At 47.3% G+C, this 21679-nt stretch overlaps 1 protein-coding gene across 3 annotated transcripts in view; it reads right to left on the bottom strand.

Annotated features, from left to right (window-relative positions):
* The window catches only part of LOC117676069 (transmembrane protein 132D), a 406180-nt gene that overhangs the window by 7148 nt on the left and 377353 nt on the right, over nt 1-21679 (bottom strand). For all 3 annotated transcript variants that reach the window (XM_087880598.1, XM_087880597.1, XM_060683539.2), the window contains 2 exons: nt 7753-7958; nt 5868-6141 (listed from right to left, as the gene is read on the bottom strand). In XM_087880598.1, coding sequence (XP_087736724.1) covers nt 5868-6141; nt 7753-7958 — 480 coding nt within the window. The remainder of the gene's footprint in view (nt 1-5867; nt 6142-7752; nt 7959-21679) is intronic.

Genomic DNA, 21679 nt, shown 5'->3' with positions numbered 1-21679 from the left:
TGTTCAAGGTGGAATGATCAGATGAGTTCATCCTATTTTGTTTTCACACTGAAACCTTTACAAAAATGTTCATCATGAATACATTGCACATGTCAGCACGACAAGATGCATTTATCCTAGAGCTGACATGAGAAGGAGAACGCAAGTGTCTGCAATGGGAAGGTTGCCTTTCACCTACTTATTTTAGCTGGAAATTATTTATTTATTTATTTATTTATTTAAATTTGATTTATTTAAATTTGATTTATATGCCGCCCTTCTCCGAAGACTCAGGGCGGCTTACAATGTGCTCAGCAATAGCCTTCATCCTTTTGTATATTTATACAAAGTCAGCTTATTGCCCCCACAAACTGGGTCCTCATTTCACCTACCTTAGAAAGGATGGAAGGCTGAGTCAACCTTGAGCCTTGGAGAGATTCGAACCCTGCAGTAATTGCAGGCAGCTGGTCTTAATAACCAGCTTAATAACAGGGTGCCTTAAACCCCTGTACTACCAAGGCTCTTTTATTTGTTTTACCATCATTTTATTTGTATACCACCCTTCTCCAACAGGACTCAGGGTGGTGAACCAGCCACAGTAAAAACACAACATATAAAATTTAAAAACAATTTTAAAAACATTAAATAATTTTAAATAATGTCCCCTAGGAGATGGATGGGAGGGGGGAAATTCTTTGAATTGGAGCAGTAGATTAGGGGTGAATGATTGGGAAGATGGCCAATGAATGCAGAGGAGTGGGGGAAGGAAGAGGAGGGATTTTGGGTCAGCATGTCAGTGCTGGCTGCATGGAGTCAGTGTAAAAGTTGCCGTGCTAAATAAAATGGAACTTTGTTTCAAAAAAGACTTTGTTTGAGACGCAATTTATTTGAAGACGGCCTGAAAACCTGACAGCACATTTCTACCTGTATTTTCTCTCAACAGATGAATCTCTAAACACACCTGCTCTCCAAACCCATCTCTCTCTCTCTCTCTCTCTCTCCCTCCCTCTCTCTCTCTCTCTCTCTCCCTCCCTCCCTCCCTCCCTCTCTCTCTCCACCTCTAGGTGGTCCTGACTGACTGAGAACTTTGTTTTAAAATCCTGAGACATCAGGATCTTCACATTTGAAAGTGCAGGTTGAGAAAACACGAGGGGATCCCGCAAAGGGATAATACATGTGATCCCTTCTTTCCCTCTGTTATTATGTTCTATGCTCATGGGACCAGTGTCTTGCATAGATTGATTTAATTTTCCAAACTTTTTAAATTTGTTTCTGCTAAAAATATTAAGAGAAAGAGAGAGAGAGAGAGAGAATGAGAGAGAGAGACAGAGAGAATGAGAAAAAGAGAATGAGAGAGAGAATGAGAGAGAATGAGAGAAAGAGAATGACAGAGAAAGAGAGTGAGAAAAAGAGAATGAGAGAGAGATATAGAATAAGACAAAGAGGACCAGTATCTTGCATAGATTGATTTAATTTTCCAAACTTTTTAAATTTGTTTCTGCTAAAAAAATTAAGAGAAAGAGAGAGAGAGAGAATGAGAGAGAGAGACAGAGAGAATGAGAAAAAGAGAATGAGAGAGAGAATGAGAGAATGAGAGAGAGAGAATGACAAAGAGAGAGAATGAGAAAAAGAGAATGAGAAAGAGACAGACAGAATAAGACAAAGAGAAAGAATGAGAAAAAGAGAACGAGAGAGACAGAATAAGACAGAAAGAGAGAATGAGAAAAAGAGAATGAGAGAATGAGAGAGAGACAGAATAAGGCAGAGAAAGAGAGAGAAAGCGAGAGAATGACAGAGAGAGAGAATGAGAAAAAGAGAATGAGAGAGAGAATGAGAGAATGAGAGAGGCAGAGAATAACAGAGAAAGTTAGGGTTGCCAGGTCTGCTTCCAAAAAATAGCGGACAAGCGGGGGGAGGGGGGGTGTTAAGTAGTAAAAAAATAAAAAAAAAATTACAATTAAATTATATATTTTCTTACAAACATTTTAACACGTATTAAAATAATCACTTCAAAACTTTACTTAAAATTCAAACCATCAAATATAATAATATGTAAAATATTAAATTACATTTTAATTTCATCATAAAGCTTTTGAATAAAAAAAATGTCCACTATTTTGTGAAAAAAAAATAGTGAACATAATGTGAAAAAAGCGGACTGTCCGCTCAAAGAGTGGACACCTGGCAACACTGTGAGAGTGAGAAAAAGAGAATGAGAGACAGACAGACAGACAGAATAAGACAGAGAAAGAGAGAATGAGAATGAGAGAGAGAAAGAGAGACAGAATAAGACAGAGAGAGAGAGAGATGAGAAAAAAGAATGAGAGAGAGAATGGGAAAGAGGGAGGGAGGGAGGGAGGGAGAGAAAATTTATAAACATGGAGCAATCCAGTGGATAACATCTTGGCAATCCATACATAGGTGACTTGGACGAATTCTCAGGAGACAGCTGACAGGTATTCTTCCAAGTGAATGGACCAACTATCAATTTGTCACTCACTTCCTTGCCGCATTTCTCTTCCCAAATATATTCTTTGTATTTCTGGACACAAGGCAGAGCGAAGAGTTTCTGCAACTGATAAATGTCTTTAGAAAGAGCTGCAGAGTAATGCCACTCTAACAAAGGCCCTTTTTTATAAAAAAAAAAAAAAGACTGATAAATTTACGCAATGCAATGCACGGGTTGCCGGAGTGCCATAAAAGCTTTTTTGCAAAGCAGGAGTGCAAAAAGAAAGAAAAAGAAAGAAAGAAAGAAAGAAAAAACTCACCACCTTATCTTCAGCTTATCCAACAGCATAAAATGAACTTTTTAGTGCTTTTCGGGGCATTCTTGAAACATAAAACGCTTCTTTCTGCTTTTGTGCTATCGTTTTGGTTCCTTCCTGTTTGTCCTCCTTCTCAAAGTAAACCAAGATCAGATTTGGACTTTTTTTTTTTTATTTGATTTATATGCCGCCCTTCTCCGGAGACTCAGGGCGGCTTACAATGTGCTAAGCAATAGCCTTCATCCTTTTGTATATTTATACAAAGTCAGCTTATTGCCCCCACAACTGGGTCCTCAATTTACCTACCTTAGAAAGGATGGAAGGCTGAGTCAACCTTGAGCCTGGCGAGATTCGAACCTGCAGTAATTGCAGGCAGCTGGTCTTAATAACAGGGTGCTTTAGACCACTGTACTACCAAGGCTCCTGGTAGTACAGTCCTTTTTAAAGGACTATGGCTAAATATTCAGCGTTTTTATTACTTTAAGGGACCCTTGCGGTTGTGAAATGTACCCCCGTTTTCCTATCTGCTCCCTCTTGGATTGATCATTCAGCAAGGTTCAAGAGATACAAAGAACGGTTGCAGGAATTGGGTAGAGGTAGTTCACGTGTCAGCAACCTGCGGCTCTGGAGCCTCATGCAGCTCTTTGGGTCCTCTGCTGTGGCTCCCTGTCGGGTGATCCCACCACTGGCTGGCCCCGCCCCTCACCCTCCCCTCCCAGTCACTCCTGGCATGGCCTGAGAAGGTAAGGGCAATGGTGGGTGATGGAGAAGCAGCCAGAGCAGAGACAGAGTGGTACAGAGAGAGTGGGGGAGAGAGAGACATAGAGAGATACAGAGAGAGGGGGAGAGAGAGGGGGGGAGAGAGATACAGAGAGAGGGGGAGAGATACAGAGAGAGGGGGAAAGACACAGAGAGATACAGAGAGAGGGGGAGAGAGAGGGAGAGAGATACAGAGAGGGGGAGAGGGGGGGGAGAGAGATACAGAGAGAGGGGGAGAGAGAGATACAGAGAGAGGGGGAGAGAGGGGGGGAGAGAGATACAGAGAGAGAGGGAGAGACAGATACAGAGAGGGGGAGAGGGGGGGAGAGAGATACAGAGAGAGGGGGGGAGAGAGATACAGAGAGAGGGGGAGAGATACAGAGAGAGGGGGAGAGACAGAGAGAGATACAGAGAGAGGGGGAGAGAGATACAGAGAGGGGGAGAGAGAGAGACAGAGAGAGATACAGAGAGAGGGGGAGAGAGAGGGAGAGAGATACAGAGAGGGGGAGAGGGGGGAGAGAGATACAGAGAGAGGGGGAGAGAGAGATACAGAGAGAGGGGGAGAGAGAGGGGGGGAGAGAGATACAGAGAGAGAGGGAGAGAGAGGGGGGAGAGAGATACAGAGAGAGGGGGAGAGAGAGATACAGAGAGAGGGGGAGAGAGAGGGGGGGAGAGAGATACAGAGAGAGAGGGGGAGAGGGGGGGAGAGAGATACAGAGAGAGGGGGGGAGAGAGATACAGAGAGAGGGGGAGAGATACAGAGAGAGGGGGAGAGACAGAGAGAGATACAGAGAGAGGGGGAGAGAGATACAGAGAGGGGGAGAGAGAGAGACAGAGAGAGATACAGAGAGAGGGGGAGAGAGAGGGAGAGAGATACAGAGAGGGGGAGAGGGGGGAGAGAGATACAGAGAGAGGGGGAGAGAGAGATACAGAGAGAGGGGGAGAGAGAGGGGGGGAGAAAGATACAGAGAGAGAGGGAGAGACAGAGAGATACAGAGAGGGGGAGAGGGGGGGAGAGAGATACAGAGAGAGGGGGGGAGAGAGATACAGAGAGAGGGGGAGAGATACAGAGAGAGGGGGAGAGACAGAGAGAGATACAGAGAGAGGGGGAGAGAGATACAGAGAGGGGGAGAGAGAGAGACAGAGAGAGATACAGAGAGAGGGGGAGAGAGAGGGAGAGAGATACAGAGAGGGGGAGAGGGGAGAGAGAGATACAGAGAGAGGGGGAGAGAGAGGGGGGGAGAGAGATACAGAGAGAGAGGGAGAGACAGAGAGATACAGAGAGGGGGAGAGGGGGGGGAGAGAGATACAGAGAGAGGGGGGGAGAGAGATACAGAGAGAGGGGGAGAGATACAGAGAGAGGGGGAGAGACAGAGAGAGATACAGAGAGAGGGGGAGAGAGATACAGAGAGAGAGACAGAGAGAGGGGGAGAGAGAGGGAGAGAGATACAGAGAGGGGGAGAGGGGGGGAGAGAGATACAGAGAGAGGGGGAGAGAGAGGGGGGAGAGAGATACAGAGAGAGGGGGAGAGAGATACAGAGAGGGGGAGAGAGAGACAGAGAGAGATACAGAGAGAGGGGGAGAGAGAGGGAGAGAGATACAGAGAGGGGGAGAGGGGGGGAGAGAGATACAGAGAGAGGGAGAGAGAGGGGGGGAGAGAGATACACAGAGAGAGGGAGAGACAGAGAGATACAGAGAGGGGGAGAGGGGGGGAGAGAGATACAGAGAGGGGGAGAGAGATACAGAGAGAGGGGGGGAGAGAGATACAGAGAGAGAGGGAGAGACAGAGAGATACAGAGAGGGGGAGAGAGAGATACAGAGAGAGTGGGAAGGGAGGGAGAGAGAAAGAGAGACATAGAGAGATACAGAGAGAGGGGGAGGGACAGAGACATATACAGAGGGAGAGGGAGGGGAGAGAGAGATATGTCAAAAGGGTTTTGTGGTTTCCGGTGTTTTTTAACAACTGGTTCTCTGCCCTAATGACTAACTGGGTAGGCATGGGTGGGGGGTCATGTGACTGATGGAAGTGAGTGACATTGAGTTGGCCACGCCCACCCAGGCTTTGTGGCTCCCGGTGTTTTCTTTTCTGTGGGAAACGGGTCCAAATGGCTCTTTGAGTATTTAAGGTTGCAGACCCCTGGACTAGAAGACGTCCAAGGTCTCGTCCAGCTCTTCTGTCATTCAGTTGGATGGATTTTTGCACTGAATGAAACTTCCTAATTCACGTGCCCTGAACAACATGCTGCTTTCGTATCTTAGGTGTGAGCAACTCTAGATTCTCCAGTTAGATGAAGGTAGATATGAATCTTTGGGTCTGGTGTAGAAAGGAACCTGTCTTTTCACCCAGCCCTTCATTTTGCTCACCTGTAAGGTAGTCATTCCCAACTCCTGTCCCATTAGCACCTGTCCATCTTGCAGTTTGGCAATCCTGGGTTCTTCCACTTGCATGAAATTTTTTACCAGGTCAGTGATGTCCACTTGCCAGTCGGAGCCCAGCAGGTAAGTCGTTTGTCCCCCAGAGTCCAAGGGCTCGGCTACAAACTGGGTAAGGACTCGCACTGTTGCATGCTGGTACTGGAGAGTGCAACCTCTCCCCTTCCTCTCATCCTCCTCTTCGTCGTCGCTGTCTCTAACTGGCCTGTGAAGAGATTCAAGGCAGATGGTCAAGCCACACTGTCAGGCCTGCCTCCGTTCAAAGCCCAAGCAAGGAAACCCTCGACTCCGTTGAAGTAGAGAAGAGGGACTTATTACTGTGTTTGAAACGATAGCGGCGAAAGCGAGGAAAGATCTGAGTCAAAAGGCGGGAAAGTTGCAGGTTGAACCAGTGGTGAAATCCATTTTTTTAAAATTACCGGTTCTGTGGGCGTGGCTTGGTGGGCATGGCAGGGGAAGGATACTGCAAATTCTCCATTCCCTCCCCACTATCCCCATTCCCTCCCCACTCCTGGGTGAAAGATATTGCAAAATCTCCATTCCCTCCCCACTCCAGGGGAAGGATACTGCAAAATCCCCATTTCTACCCCACTTGGGGGCCAGAGGTGGTATTTGCCTTTTATCCCCAGAGCTAGGGTGGGGCTTCGCTAGCAGCAGTAGCTCTTCCGTCCCGAGGACCGGTCCATAGATTTCCACTGCTCTCCTCTCCTCTGCCTTCTGCGCATCCGTGCGTCAGGCACTGGACCCAGCTGTTCCTCCTCTTCCTCATCAGCCACCTCCAGACCTGGGGGCTGTTGACTCTCCATCTGAGGACTGACAGGCAGCCCAGGCTCCATCTCCGTCTCCGTCTCCGTCTCCGTCTCCGTCTCCGTCTCTCTCTCTCTCTCTCTCTCTCTCTCTCTCTGCCAGCTCCATTCCCTCTTCCCCCTCGGAGCTCTCAGGTTGCCTTGATGCTGACCCTGACTCCCACCCCTCCCTCTCCTCCTCCTCTAAGTTGGCTGCTGGAGGGGCTGGCGACTGACAGGCCACACAGTCACAAACACAAACAAATTAAAATATAATGTGAACCCAGATAAAATATTCTGCCTGAGCACAATTTATGTATTGATGCTTATCGTCAATAAATGTACATTATATCTACCCACAAAAGTTAGATCTCCGTTTGAATGGAAAGTATTGCCAGTTGTTCACACTTCTTAGCAACCAGGGTAGACGGAGGCTGATTTCACACAATGCGGAAATGCCATGTGGAAAAAAGATGGTTAGCTAGTTTGAGGGACACAGTGTTGTCTGAATGAAGCCAAATGGATGTTTTCAGGAAATGATGGAAGAGGAAACCAGTGAAATCCACTTACCTTCGCTACCGGTTCGGGAATGGGAGTGCGCATGCGTGCCTCTTCTGCGCATGTGCAGAGCCTTCTGTGCACGCGCAGGTGGTCACAAATGGGACGTAATGACCAGCAGTGGGTTTCAAATCCCGGTACTACTGGTTCATTATGAGAGCATGCGGGCGCGGTCACTTTTCAAGCGTGTGGTACTTCTGTGCATGAGCAGAAGGTTTTGCGTATGCGCAGAGCATTTTTGATGACGTCTGGGCCGGTGGGCGGAGCCTCCTGCCGCTACGGGTTCGCCCGAACTGGGGCAAACCGATAGCAACCCACCACTGGTAATGAGGTCCCAGCGGATGGGCGGAGCCTCCTGCTGCCGGTGCTACCAGTTCGTGTGAGCTGGATAGAACCAGCTGGATTTCATCACTGAACCAGGGCATGGCATGCTTTGATGAGACCTCAGCTAGGAAGGTCCCAAGGGATCTCACCTCTTGTTAGAAACGATGGGGATCCTCCAGCCCTTGATCTGATTTAACTCGGTGTCAGAGACTTCGATTTGCAGTGGGAGACGAGGAACCCACACAGTCAATTCCAGGGGGCTGTTCAGATGTTGGTACGTAAAATGGACCACTGCATTCACTTTGCCTTTCATTTCCTTCCCGTTCACGAAGACGTAGTCACACCTTTCCGACACCTAAAAGAAGAGAGAGAGAGAGAAAAGAGAGAAACAATTTTAAAATAATGGGATAACAGAAGAAGAGAGTTGAGAGGGACCTGGGACGTCTTCTAGTCCAACCTCCTGCTAGTGATGGCGAACCTTTTTGCCGTCACGTGCCAAAAGCAGGGGGTGTGGGGTGGTGGTGGTGTTGTGTGCATTTCCGGCCTCCGGAGGGCTTCTGGGGTGGTGGTGGTGAGGAAGGCCGTTTTCACCCTTCCCAGGCTCCTAAAAAGGCTCTGGAGCCTGGGGAGAGCAAAAAAACAGGTCTTCTGGTCCTGTTTTATGGCCGTTTCTCGCCTCCGGAGGGCCTCCGGGGGGGGAGGGAGGCTGTTTTCGCCCTCCCCATGCTCCTAGAAAGGCTCTGGAGCATTGGGAGAGCAAAAAACAGGCCTTCCCCAACCCCCCCAGAGGCCCTCTGGAGGCCAGAAACAACCTGTTACCCAACTTCCAGTGGACCCGAAAATCAGCTGTCCAGCATACACATGCGCTCTGAACTAGGGCAATGCTCGCGTGCCCACCGATATGGCTCCGCGTGCCACCAGTGGCACGTGTGCCATAGGTTCGCCATCACGGCCCTATACCATTCCGGACAAATGGCTGTCCAATCTCTTCTCAAAACCTCCAGGGATGGAGCACCCACAACTTCTGAAAGGAAGCCATTCCACTCATTAATTGTTCTCACTGTCAGAAAGTTTCTGCTTAGTTCCAGGCTGCTTCTCTCCTTGATTGGTTTCCATCCATTGCTTCTTATTTATTTATTTATTTTTATTTTATTTATTTATTTAGTTTGTCGATCATGTATTAGGTAACAGGTATAAGTATGAACATGGACATGGAGATGAACGAAGGGAATGAATACAAATAAACGGGGACAGTAGGACAGGGATGGCTGGTGCACTTATGCACGCCCCCTTTACGGACCTCTTAGGAATGGGGTGAGGTCCACGGTAGACAGTTTAAGGTTGAAGCTGTGAGGGTTTGAGGTAGAGCATTCCAGGCGTTGACCACTCTGTTGCTGAAGTCGTATTTTCTGCAATTGAGTTTGGAGCGGTTTACTTTGAGTTTGTATCGATTGTTTGCCCGTGTATTATTGAGGTTGAAGCTGAAGTAGTCATTGACAGGTAGGACATTGTAGCAGACAATTTTGTGTACTATACTTAGATCGGACCGCAGGCGGTGTAGTTCCAGGTTGTCCAAGCCCAAAATTTTGAGCCCGGTGGCATAAGGGATTCTAATGTGAGCAGAAGAGTGGAGGACTCTTCTCGCAAAATACCTTCTCGTGAAATATGTAGACAATAAAGGTTTGAATTGAGCTGAATTGGAGACATTGTGATTCAAAGGCTTGCATCCACATAAATTAAACCCAGAATTTCCGGTGGAACGGGAAGAAGTTGCTTTGAGATCTTTGAACAACTTTCAGAGGTACAATTTCCTGAATCAACTGGAATCTCAACTGGAAGCTCTTCGGGAGAATCTTTCAAAATCTTCAGGGGGAAAGAATAAAACCATGTCTTCCTCGGTCCATTTTTTTTCTTACCTGGGCTTAACCTTTGATAACTCCCGATCTAGAGAAAGCTGAACAGGGCCGAGAAGAATTGAGAAACCTCTGAAGCATGACTGAAAGAATGGAGCTGGGTTTGTTTACTGGGGGGAAGAGAAGATTAAGAGATCAACCATCTTCAAACGGGTGAAAAAAGGCTCTTGTACAGAAAAAATGAAGATGTCCCCTGTGGATCCAGAAGTATGAAAATAGTAAGAGAAGCATCTAAATAGAAAAAAGATCATAATGGGGCACTGTTGAGTTGGCTTCACACCGTTCTTATCCTCTTGAAGGATGAAACTAGAGCCAAATCTAGAGCGTGGACAACCCATGTCAGAAATCCTTAGTTGCAAGGATTCAGGCGTGGGCTGCTGGAGGTTCGCAGGGCTTCGGGACAACTTCTAGCTAAGATTCTGTGCAGTTCAGAGAACCCCCAAATCCCACTCCTGGCTGGCCCCACCCACCCCTCCCCTCCCAGGAGTCTTCACACGGCCCGTTTTGGATGTAGGTAAGTGCAGGGCACGTGGGAGGCTCAGGAAGGACAAAAAAATGGGCTTACTGGAAGTTTGGGAACGGGCCTCCAGAGCCTGGGGAGGCTCAAAGAAAGCTGTTGTGGCCCCGCCCTCTGAGCCTGTCCCATCGGAGGAAGAAAGCTCCGAGCATGAGGAAGAGGAGTCAGCCAGGCCTCCCTCTCCAGGCCCCTCCCCTCTGGCATTGTCTCAGGTGCCGGCCGAGGGAGAGGAGATCAGTAGGGAGACAGCTGGCTCGGATCAGAGTGACGAAGAAACATCATTCCTGGACGCACGCCTCCGAAGGCGTGATAAACGTTTGCAGCAGCTTAGGAGGCATGCTAGGGATTAGAACTGAGTCACTGGACCACACCCCAGAGACTATATAATAGAGGGTAGTGGTCAGGGATCCTTGTGACGAACAAAAGTAAACCTTGGATAGTCACTAAAGCCTCGTTCGGAACTGCGGAGAGAAATATTATTTCTGCTTGGACTTTTTGCACGTTAAGTACGTTATCTTTCTGTTTGTGAAAATAAAGGCATTTGGCAGACGGTGTGTCTATTGCTGCCAAGTGGGAGATAAGACCTGGGTGCGTTCCAAAGTGTTTCCTTAACCCTCGGCTGGCTGTGTTTGTGTGTGTGTGGGTACGGGGACAGATCAAAAGCCTCCAGAACCTGGGGAGGGCAAAAACACCCCCCGCCATAGTGCAGGAGGCCAACTAGGCCACGCCAACCATGGCCACACCCACCCAGCAACTGGGCAGAGAACCCTTTGCTAAAATTTTTGAAGCCCCACTCCTGCCCATATTAAATAAAGGGATGGGGCTAAAGAGTTCTTAAAAGTCTCAGATCTTAGAATCTGAGACTGGAAGGGTTGTGTGGAACGTCTTAAGTCTAATCTCTCACCCCGGCCAAGAATTCCAAACAGAGGAACTTTGATCTTGAAGAGGTCCAAAAAACGAAGCCACCACACTGATCAGTCTTTGGTTCTTTGGTCTCGATCTTAACAGAATAACATGGTGGGAAAGGACTTGGAGGTCTTCTAGTCCAACCCGGTGCTCAAGAAGTAGACCCTATACCATTTCAGACAAACAGTTGCCCAATCTCTTCTTGAAAACCTTTAGTGAGGGAGCACCCACAACTTCTGAAGGCAAGCCATTCCATTGATTAATTGTTCTCACTGTCAGGAAGTTTCTCCATAGTTCTGGGTTCTAACGTTTCTAGAGAAATCGTCTCTCAAGATTACCAGTTAATACAAACTCACCATTCTTGGCCCAAAGGTTCTAGCAACTTCATGTTCCTCAAAATCAATCTATCCATCTGTAACAGAATAACAAGAGTTGGAAGGGACCTTAGAGGTCTTCTAATCCAACCCCCTGCATAGGCAGGAAACCATATACCATTTCAGACAAATGGTTGTCCAATCTTCTTCTGCCCCAGCTCCGGATTTCTGAGGATATTGACACGCACCAACTGTCCTTATCAAATTTATTAAGTAGCAAGAATAAATCAAAGTCTGGCAAAGGTTGGCAACCAGCCCAGAAAATAAAATACGATAAGACTTTTCCAAAAATGCTCTGATGATAATTACAAGTTGTTTCCAGCAAGAAACTTACTAACCTCGTGTGATTTAAATAGGTTAAGGGAGCGGCCAATTATCCTCAAGCCTTACTCTCGAGGAGACCTCCTCCTCCTGAGTAGCCACTCCTGCCTTTTGGCAGCCCTGCGTGCTCGAGCATTGAGGAGAGGCTCCTCCACTTCACTCTCTCCACTGGAAGGAGCCTCTGGAGGTTCTGAAGGTCATGGCTGAGTCTCTGTCTCTGGCACCACATCCTCTTCAGCCTCCTCGCTGTCTGACGCGAGCGCCGGCTGCGCAAGCTGCTGGCGCGACACCACACCAGCCTCCTCGTCGGGATCAGCCATGATCCACGCAGGCCGCTGGCAGGCCACAACAAATCTCTTCTTGAAAACTTCCAGTGTTGGAGCATCCATAACTTCTGGAGGCAAGCTGTTCCACTGATCAATTGTTCTCACTGTCAGGAAATTTCTCCTTAGTTCTAGGTTGCTTCTCTCCTTGATTAGTTTCCACCCATTGCTTCTTGTCTTGCCCTCAGGTGCTTTGGAGAATAGCTTGACTCCCTCTTCTTTGTGGCAACTCCTTTGTGGCAGCCTCTGTCAAGGTTGCCTCATTCTTTGAGCTTCTTCCCAATGTCAGTTCAATTATGACTTGGTCCCTTGGCTGTTAATAAGTTTGGATGGTCATATCTATCATTTCCCAAGGCCTTTTTTGTCCACCTGTCAGCAAAGATGACACACCCCTCAGTTCAGGGGCACATATGCATATCCAATAATTTATTAACTCCCATTTCACAGTGGCGATGATTTGAAGGCATGATCTATTAAACCTCTCAGCTGCTTCACTCTTTCTGTTTTTTTTCTTCAAAGATCGCCATCCATTACCAACTGGAATTTTTTTCCCCTGCGTGCTCCATGATGCTCAGTACAGTTCATATTTCTGACTTTGGAATGTGCGTGAATTTAAGGCCCTTTTCCCCCCCCTCCACTTTTCTGTTTAAATGCAGATCAGATCTAAATCTTATTGAAACATCACAATCTGCAGCAGCATAATTTATGCCTCCCCCCCCACCGCCCCCTCTCTCTCCTTTCCAGCCTAGCAGGCTGAAAAAAAAAGGAAATTTATGCATAGATCCTTGGTTTGCTATTAAATGCAGAAAGTCTGGTTCGATAAAATCCTCGGACTTCTTCTTCTTTTTTTTTTGGTGGTACAATATTAGCTTTTATTCATTCCAGAGGATTTTCCCTACACACCGCTGCTTACTTCTCATTTTGGAGAGAGAGAGAGAGAAAAAAAAACCTGCACTAGATTTTCCTTAAAGTGTGGACAGTCGCAAAAGATTATCGTACAGCCAACGCCGAACCACGCACTGACTAGCATCACTAAGCCAGCTCATTAATTCCCATAAATGTAACCAATCACCCTGGGGAATTTCAAGAACAGATTTTCTCCCCCCCCCAGCCCCAACTACCCCCCTTTGGAGGGCAAAACGCAAAAGCTATTTTAAATTTATTACCGAGGCTTAATTGTATGGCTTTCGGTGGCTTAACAGGAGTATTGCAATAATACAAATGGCTTAGCGTAGGATTTGGCTATCACTTCCCTCTCCCCCCTTTTTCCTTTCATGGGTCGTGAGAGTTCTCAGCTTAATACTTGGTTTATTTTAATTAGGGTTCTGTATAGGCTTGGTTGTCTTACAGGATGTTTTTTTTGGCAGGTACGGTTGTTGGGTGTGGTTTATCCCAGGGTCAATATTTGTTTAAGCGTGTTGGCGTTTCAGGTTTTATTCAGTGGGTTTTGTACTTACTGGCTCCTTCTGAACAGCGCTGGGTAAAAAAACATGGATTATGATGATGGCGATGATAGCAATAGCACTTAAGATTTATATACTGCTTCACAGGGTGTTACAGCCCTCTCTAAGCGGTTTACAAAGTCAGCATATTACCCCCAACAATCTGGGTCCTCCTTTTATCGACCTCGGAAGGAGGGAAGGCTGAGTCAACCTAGAGCCAGTTGGGCTCGAACTGTGGACAGAGCAAGGAAGGAAGGAAGGAAGGAAGGAAGGAAGGAAGGAAGGGGAAAAGGAAGATCAAAGCAATAGGAATTGCACTTATATACCACTTCACAGTGTTTTACAGCCCCCCTCTAAGCGGTTTACAGAGTCAGCCTATTGCCCCCAACAATCTGGGTCCTCATTTTACCCACCTCGGAAGGATGGAAGGCTGAGTCAACCTTGAGCCATCAGGATTGAACTCCTGGCGGTGGGCAGAGTTATGAAAGGAAGGAAGGAAGGAAGGAAGGAAGGAAGGAAGGAAGGAAGGGGAAAAAGAAGATCAAAACAATAGGAATAGCACTTATATACCGCTTCACAGTGTTTTACAGCCCCTCTCTAAGCAGTTTACAGAGTCAGCCTCTTGCCCCCAGCAATCTGGGTCCTCATTTTACCCACCTCGGAAGGATGGAAGGCTGAGTCAACCTTGAGCCTTGTGAGATTCGAACTGCGAAACTGCTGGCAGCCGGCAGTCAGTCAGCAGAAGTAGCCTGCAGTACTGCATTCTAACCACTGCGCCCCCTTGGCTTGATGTGATGATCAATGACAACAGAATACAATTCCGATCCTAATCAGTGCATTAAAACAAATACTACCTTTAAAAACATCATACTCGTGATGTCCTAACCACCTGATGTCAATAATCAGGAGAAAAAAAAAACCCAACAGAACTCAACCAGCCGCACTCTGCAGTCTCCTCCCAAGGAATAGATTTTAACAGATTGCCTAAAATCCCCAGGGAAGGACCATCTCCGCTGTCCTAGAGGAAGAGAGCCCTAACCAAGAATGTCCATTTCCTGTTTATTTTATCTTCTAGTACTTATGCAGGGTTTGTCAACCTTGGCAACTTTTAGATGGGTGGATTTCAACTCTCAGAATTTCCCTGAGAGCCGTGCTGTGTGGGGAATTCTGGGAGTTGAAGTCCACCCAAGGTTGAAAAACATTGAGTTAAGGACTTGCAATAAGTTGATCAGAATAGAGCTGGAAGGGACGTTTGAGGTCTTTATGAGTATATTCATCAACTGGAATAGGATATAGTAACAATGTCAGCCAATTGGTAGCTGAGACAGGCTGGAGCCAGGGCATGTCTTAGTCTGCAGCTTCTGAGTCTGTGCAGAGAAAAGTGAAACTAGTTTCTCTGCTGTACTCTGTGTGTGAACATGTCTGCTAATCTGAGCTGACATGAAACTGTTCTCAACTGTTGGTATTGTATATATACACTGCTCAAAAAAATAAAGGGAACCCAAGCAGAAGACATCCGAGATCTGAATGAATGAAATAGCCTTATTAAATACTTTGTTCATTACATACAGTAGTTTTCTGTTCCCTTTAGTTGTTTGAGCAGTGTATAAACTACTGTATGTAAAGAACAAAGTATTTAATAAGGCTATTTCATTCATGCAGATCTCGGATGTCTTCTGCTTGTGTTTATTTTTTTGAGCAGTATATATAGATATTCTTGTACATAAAGAAGTTAATGAATCAGTTATCTGTGTGTGCTTCTGGATTTGATTTTTGCAAGAAACTCTGATAGTCTTCTAGTCCAGCCACATGCTCAAGCTCAACCATTTCAGACCAGTGACTGTCCAGTCTCTTCTTAAAGACCCCCAGTGATGAAGCACCTACAACTTCTGGAGGCCAGCTGTTCCACTGGTTAATTGTCCTCACTGTTAGGAAGTTTCTCCTTAGTTCCAGGTTGCTTCTCTCTTTGATCAGTTTCCACCCGTTATTTATTTATTTTTTTCCTTGCCTTCTGGTGCTTTGGAGAATAATTTGACTCCCTCTCCTCTTTGTGGCAGCCTCTCAAATACTGGACTACTGCTATCATGTCCCTCCCAGTCCTTCTTTTCTCTAGACTAGCCAAACCCAAATTCTGCAACCGTTCTTCATATGTTTTAGTCTCCAGGCCTTTAATCATCTTAGTTGCTCTTCTTTGCACTTTTCCCAGGTTCTTCTTCTTCATCTGTTCTTCTTTAGTCAGATAGACAGATTCCACTAGAAGTAGATGTTCTCCAAGATACTGACACACCAAGCCACTGAGACAGGTGACCTTGAAATGGGATTCTTACCCTTCGCATCCAGTAATAAGAAGACTACCAAAATGGAGATGGGCTTGGAAATCCTTAAATAAATTTCTACATCCAAATCCTGAAAACATTTTAACAGAGTTGGAAGGGACCTTGGAGGTCATCTAGTCCAACCCCCTGCTCATGCAGGAGACCTATACTAGGGATTCGAACCGCCGAACTGCCGACCTTTCTTGATCGACAAGCTCAGCGTCTTAGCCACTGAGCCTTGTTGTTGAGTTCCGGTCAGCACAATAAGTCCATTAGCTAAACCTCATTTCTGAAAATGTTCAACTTTGCACAACGACACGCTCTATAAAAATTCAGGTCCAGAGCATTGGTGTGGGCATGTATATGTGGGTGTGGGCGTGGGTGAACCTCTCCCCCACTTCCGCCACCTTCTTGCATGCCTGCGCGCACACACACTGGCCCGTGGAAGTCAATTTAATTGGGAAGCGTCAGGGCAGAAGAGGTGAGAAACTGCCACTCACCCAGTCTGTAAAAATCAGAGCGACAAAGCATCACTATGAATTATGGATGGCAGGACAGATGTGGATGAAGGAGACGGATGCGGCATTCAAGGCAGGGAAGAGCACAGGGTTTGGGAAAATACTGCAGCGAAGCAGCATCTGTCATTGTCTAGTTAGACATAAGGTAGGGGAACATGAGAGAAAATGTGTTGGATGATCCATTCCAGCAACCCACAACATCTGCTCGGGGACTTCGTTCTCCTCTCTGAAAGTTGTCACTTACTGAGCCAGATTAGTGTCTTACCTAGCCTTTCCTAAACTGGTCCTGTGCAGGACCTTGGACAGCGGCCAGTGATGGTGTCAAGATGGTGGTTGGAAGCCTATGGAGATTCTCAGCCATCCAGGTCATGGTCTGTCCCAAAGGTGCTTTTTCAAGAGGCAACTGGACTTTCTTTGAATATTCTCCTGCCTCTTGAAAAAGTGTCTTTGGGACATGCTGGTTGGAAGTGTGGTGAGCCCCCAAACTTGCTTTGTGCCTTCTACGTAGCTTGCTCTCTTTTTAGATCAGGGGCATCAAACTCAAGGCTCATGGCCCGGGTTGGATCCGGCCCATGGGGTGTTTTAAATCTGGCCCACGGGAACGGCCTGGAAACAGCAAAGGACCGGCCAGCAAAAACAGGGCACAGGAAAAAGAAAAGGAAAGAAAAAAAAAAGGAAAGATGGAAAGAGAGCAAGGAAGGAAAAATAAGGAAAACGGGGAAAGGAAGAAGAGGGGAGAATAAAGAGGGAAGGAAAGAAGAAGGAAGGAAGGAAGGAAGGAAGGAAGGAAGGAAGGAAGGAAGGAAGGAAGGAAGGAGGGAGGGAGGGAGGGAGATTATAATGCAAGTGAGGGAGGGAAGTCCTCCTTAGCACTTGGTTACAACAGGTGCCCCCAACATGAGTCCTGTGTCACGTCCACCATGGCCACGCCCACCCACTGGCCCTCTGAGGTCAAGCACAATCCTGTTGTGGTCCTCAATGAAATCAAGTTTGACACCCCTGCTTTAGACGGTGGAGATGTTAATTCCTCCAGAAGAACTGAAGCCAAATGGTTGTACGTCAGGAAAGATACATTGCCGCCACCCTTGGAGATGTTTCTTCATCCATCACAGTTGATCCGTGGACTGCTTACTGGGTCCCTACTTAAGCGCCAACCTTGTTTTTGGGACAATGCCAGGTGTGCCATGCGTCGGAGAGCAGCCCGTAGGAAGAGACCCGGTTGCATGCCTAAAAAGACTCAACACATCGAGAAAACCGTCATGCTCAGAGATTAGTTTGGGGGGAAGCTGTTGATTCCAGGTCTCCTGAGAGAAAACTGCCGAGGAGAAAGATGTTGTTTCCATCAGAGAACCCTGGATTTCAGGAGGGTTTTAGTGTCCCTGGGACTTTAATCACCCTGCTTGGCTCTTGAGGTCATCCTTTCCCGGCACAAGCGCTTTCTGCATCCATAATGTAGACTCTGAGAGCAATTCATTCTCTCTCTCTCTCTCTCTCTCTCTCTCTCTCTCTCTCTCTCTCTCTCTCACACACACACACACACACACACACACACACACAGGAGAGAGAGGGAGGGAGAGAGAGAGGGAGAGGGAGAGAGAGAAAGGGAGAGGGAGAGAGAGAAATAGGGAGAGGGAGAGAGAGAGGAAGAGGGAGAGGGAGAGAAAGAGAGGAGGAGGGAGAGAGGGAGAGAAAGAGAGGGAGAGAGGGAGAGACGGGGAGAGAGAAAGAGAGGGAGAGAGAGAGAGGGAGAGAGAGGGAGAGAAAGAGGGAGAGAGAGGGAGAGAAAGAGAGATGGAGATGGAGATGGAGAGAGAGATAAAGGGAGAGGGAGAGAGGGAGAGGGAGAGAGAGAGAGGGAGAGAAAGAGAGGGGGAGAGGGAGAGAGGGAGAGACAGAGGGGGGAGAGAGAAAGAGAGAGGGAGAGAGAGAAGAGAGAGAGGGAGAGAGGGAGAGAGAGGGGGGGAGACAGAGAGAGGGAGAGAGAGAGGGAGAGAGAGAGGTGTTGACTTAATGGGACACTTGGCAATTACAGTCCATGAGCAGAAGGAGCTGCATTTTTTGCTCAAGTGGGCTAGTAAAGCTTTGGTTCTGCCTGGGCTGGATCTTGGAGAGGGAGAAGGAGGCATCTGAGCACATTCAATCTTCTTAAAGGTTTGGCCCAAAGGCCAACGCTGTTGAAGCTCCATCACTACCTTTCCGAAGATTAAAAAAAGCATCTTGACACCCTCACTAGACCCTGTCCAAGGGCATCCTTCAAAGGTCTAAAGCAGCACCCGCACCCCAACCTTTGGGCACCAGGGACTGGTTCCGTGGAAAGAGGCTTTTCCGTGGACCAGAAGGAGTGTGGTTTCACGTGCTGCCTGCATCCCATGGATGCAGGGGTGGTATTCACTTACCTTCACTACCGATTTGCAAATGTGAGCGTGCGCACAGGCACAGAGCCTTCCACGCATATGCCAAGTGTCAAAAACAGGACGTGATGACATCCAGGTGAGAGGTGGAGCCTCCCGCAGCCACCGCTACAGGTTTGCCCAAACCAGATAGAACTGGCTGAATACCAGCACTGCATGAATGGGGCTTCACCGGTTTGCGTGGACCGGTTTCTGGCATGTTGCGGCCCAGTGCCGGTCCATGGACCTGGGGTTGGGGACCCCGGTCTAAAGTATGAACTGCCACCAAATATAGCAAATTGTTCCAGTCATCAGTCTAGTTTCCTTCCCCAGAACTTCATCCCATTCCATAGCCTCAATTTTCCAACTTGGTCCTCACTCCCTTATAATAATTCCATGTGTCTTTCTTGGTTCTTGGGGCCTGACATTAATCCCTTAATCCAAACCTCTTTCTGGGAAGTATCTGAGCTGGCAAAATAGCCTCCCTCTGTTGCTGCTACTAATATATCTGCACCTACCCTGTTTTTCCGAAAATAAGACCCAACCAGAAAATAAGGCCTAGCATGATTTTTCCGGATCCTCTACCCCCCAAAATATGCTCCAGTCAAGATTGTCAGCCACATGGATGCATTTAGTACTGTAAAGGTAACAGTAAAGTTTCCCCTCGCACATACGTGCTAGTCGTTCCCGACTCTAGGGGGTGGTGCTCATCTCTGTTTCAAAGCCAAAATGCCAGCGCTGTTTGAAGACATCTCCATGGTCATTTGGCCGGCATGACTCAACGCCAAAGGCGCACGGAACGCTGTTCCCTTCCCACCAAAGGTGGTCCCTATTTTTCTACTTGCATTTTATACCTTCTTTCGAACTGCTAGGTTGGCAGAATCTGGGACAAGTCACGGGAGCTCACCCCGTTACGTGGCGCTAGGGATTCGAACCGCTGAACTGCTGACCTTTCGATCGACAAGCTCAGCATCTTAGCCACTGAGACACCACGTCCCTAATTAGTGCTGTATTTCCCCCAAAATAAGACCTAATCGGAAAATAAGTCATAATGCATCTTTTGGCGCAAAACCTGATCTTATTTTGGAGGAAAAATAGTATATCTATATCATCTATATCTCTCTATCTCTATTTTAACAGAATAACAAAATAGCAGAGTTAGAAAGGACCTTAGAGGTCTTCTAGTCCAACCCCCTGCTCAGGCAGGAAACCCTTATAGACAAAGGGTTCTCCGATCTTTTCTTAAAAACTTTCGTTGTTGGAGCACCCACAACTTCTGGAGGCAAGTCATTCTTCCAAATATTTTGTGTTTTTTTTTTAGATTTTATTTTGGTATTTACTGACCTAATGGATGTAATAAAATTACTTGATTTGATTTTGACAGCAGGATATTGTTCTGCTGGTACTTTTTAGCAGCTGGCATCTGGTGCTCCTTTTTTGGGATTGGGAAGGTTGAGAATACGTAGCCATCAGGGCTCTTAACCAGCGGTGGTTGAGCTTTCTGTGGCTCTGCCCATCTGGCTCTTAAAACTGAATGAATTCATGGCCATCATCCCAGCCAATCAGAGCGAATGTCACACCTTCAACTTCATGCTAGATCTGTGATGGCGAACCTATGGCACGCAGAGCCCTCTCTGTGGGCACGCCCACCATCACCCCAGCTCAGCTCCACCGCAAATGCGCACGCGCTTCCCACTGGCCAGCTGATCTTCGGGTCTCTGCCATGCATGCGCGGGGGCGAATGTGGGGGATTCACGCGTGCAAGCACGGGAGGCAGGGCACATACACGGGGGCACTCGCATTGCATTTTGGGGGTTCACATGTGCATGCCCGCCCCTGCAACCCATTTTGAGCCTGGAAGGCCTCCTGCACCAACCTGAGAGCCAAAAGGGGGTGGGGGGCACCATGCAAGGGCCCCCATGCCCCATTTTGGGCCTGGAAAGACTCCCACACCAACCTGGAAGCCAAAATGGGGCACGAGGGGACCAGGGCACATGTGCAGTGGACGCATGCACATGTGTGGGGCGGGGCACATGCGTGGAGGACACTTGCATTGGATTTGTGGGGTTCGGGCACATATGCGTGCATTCGCTTTGGGCACTCGGCACCAAAAAGGTTAATCATCACTGTGCTAGGTGAAGAAGATGACTGAACAAGCCAAGCCCAGAGATTCATTGTTACGGACAGACGTTTTAGTGGACATCCATTGACTCCCTTTTCTTCAAATGCAACTTTTCCTTGGATATTTTCTCAGCGAGAAAAAGTGGAAAGAAGAGGGAAAGAAACCCAACTTTTCCTCTAAATTCTTGTGGCTTAATTTTAAATATTATTTCCTCTCTCAGCATTGTAATTTCCATCCACCCCACATCGAATGGACCACCCGAGTGATATATGGAGCAGCAGATGCAAATGGAGAAAATTCTGGGCGAACATCCAGTGCGAGCCGTTAATCCTCAAATACCTCTGGAATGGATGCTCCTGATCAAGGACTCCATTATTATCTCCAGATGAAGAGGGGACTTAATGAGTAACCATTAGTTGTTGTTTTTTAATTGTTGTTATTGTTTTAATTCTCTTTAGGAGAATCCACTCTCTTTTTCTCTCCGGCTTCCTGAGGATAGATAGACCCCAGAAATATTTCCACCAGAAAATATTTCTACTTTGGCTTGCATTTTTATTAACGGAAACGCTTCCCACTATTGATGTCCAACCTATTTGGAAGCCAAACATCTGAGGGGGAGGGGGAAAGAGAAATAGGGCTTCACTGGCAGTTTGCGGGAATATCAAGGCCGCATCCCATCCGTACAGCTCGAGCTGAGAGGCTTGCTAACTTATTATGGGCAATTATGTTGATTGAGTCTATTTCTAGCCTAAGGAAGAGGGACCTTCGTGGCTTTGAAGCATGTGGGAGACAGGCTGTTGCAAAATCAGCCAATGTGGTTGATGAAGAGGAAACAGCCTTTGAGCAACGTGGAAAAGCAGTCGGCAGTTTCCAGATAATGACCATCAGTGTGAGCGAAATATGTCCCCTGAACCATCGGACAGCAAATGATCAGA

The sequence above is a fragment of the Pantherophis guttatus genome, chromosome 17, assembly GCF_059756535.1.
Source record: "Pantherophis guttatus breed Tessera chromosome 17, ASM5975653v1, whole genome shotgun sequence".
Lineage (NCBI taxonomy): Eukaryota > Metazoa > Chordata > Lepidosauria > Squamata > Colubridae > Pantherophis > Pantherophis guttatus.
The sequence above is the reverse complement of the archived record's forward strand: the minus strand, read 5'-3'. Positions and strand labels throughout refer to the sequence as shown.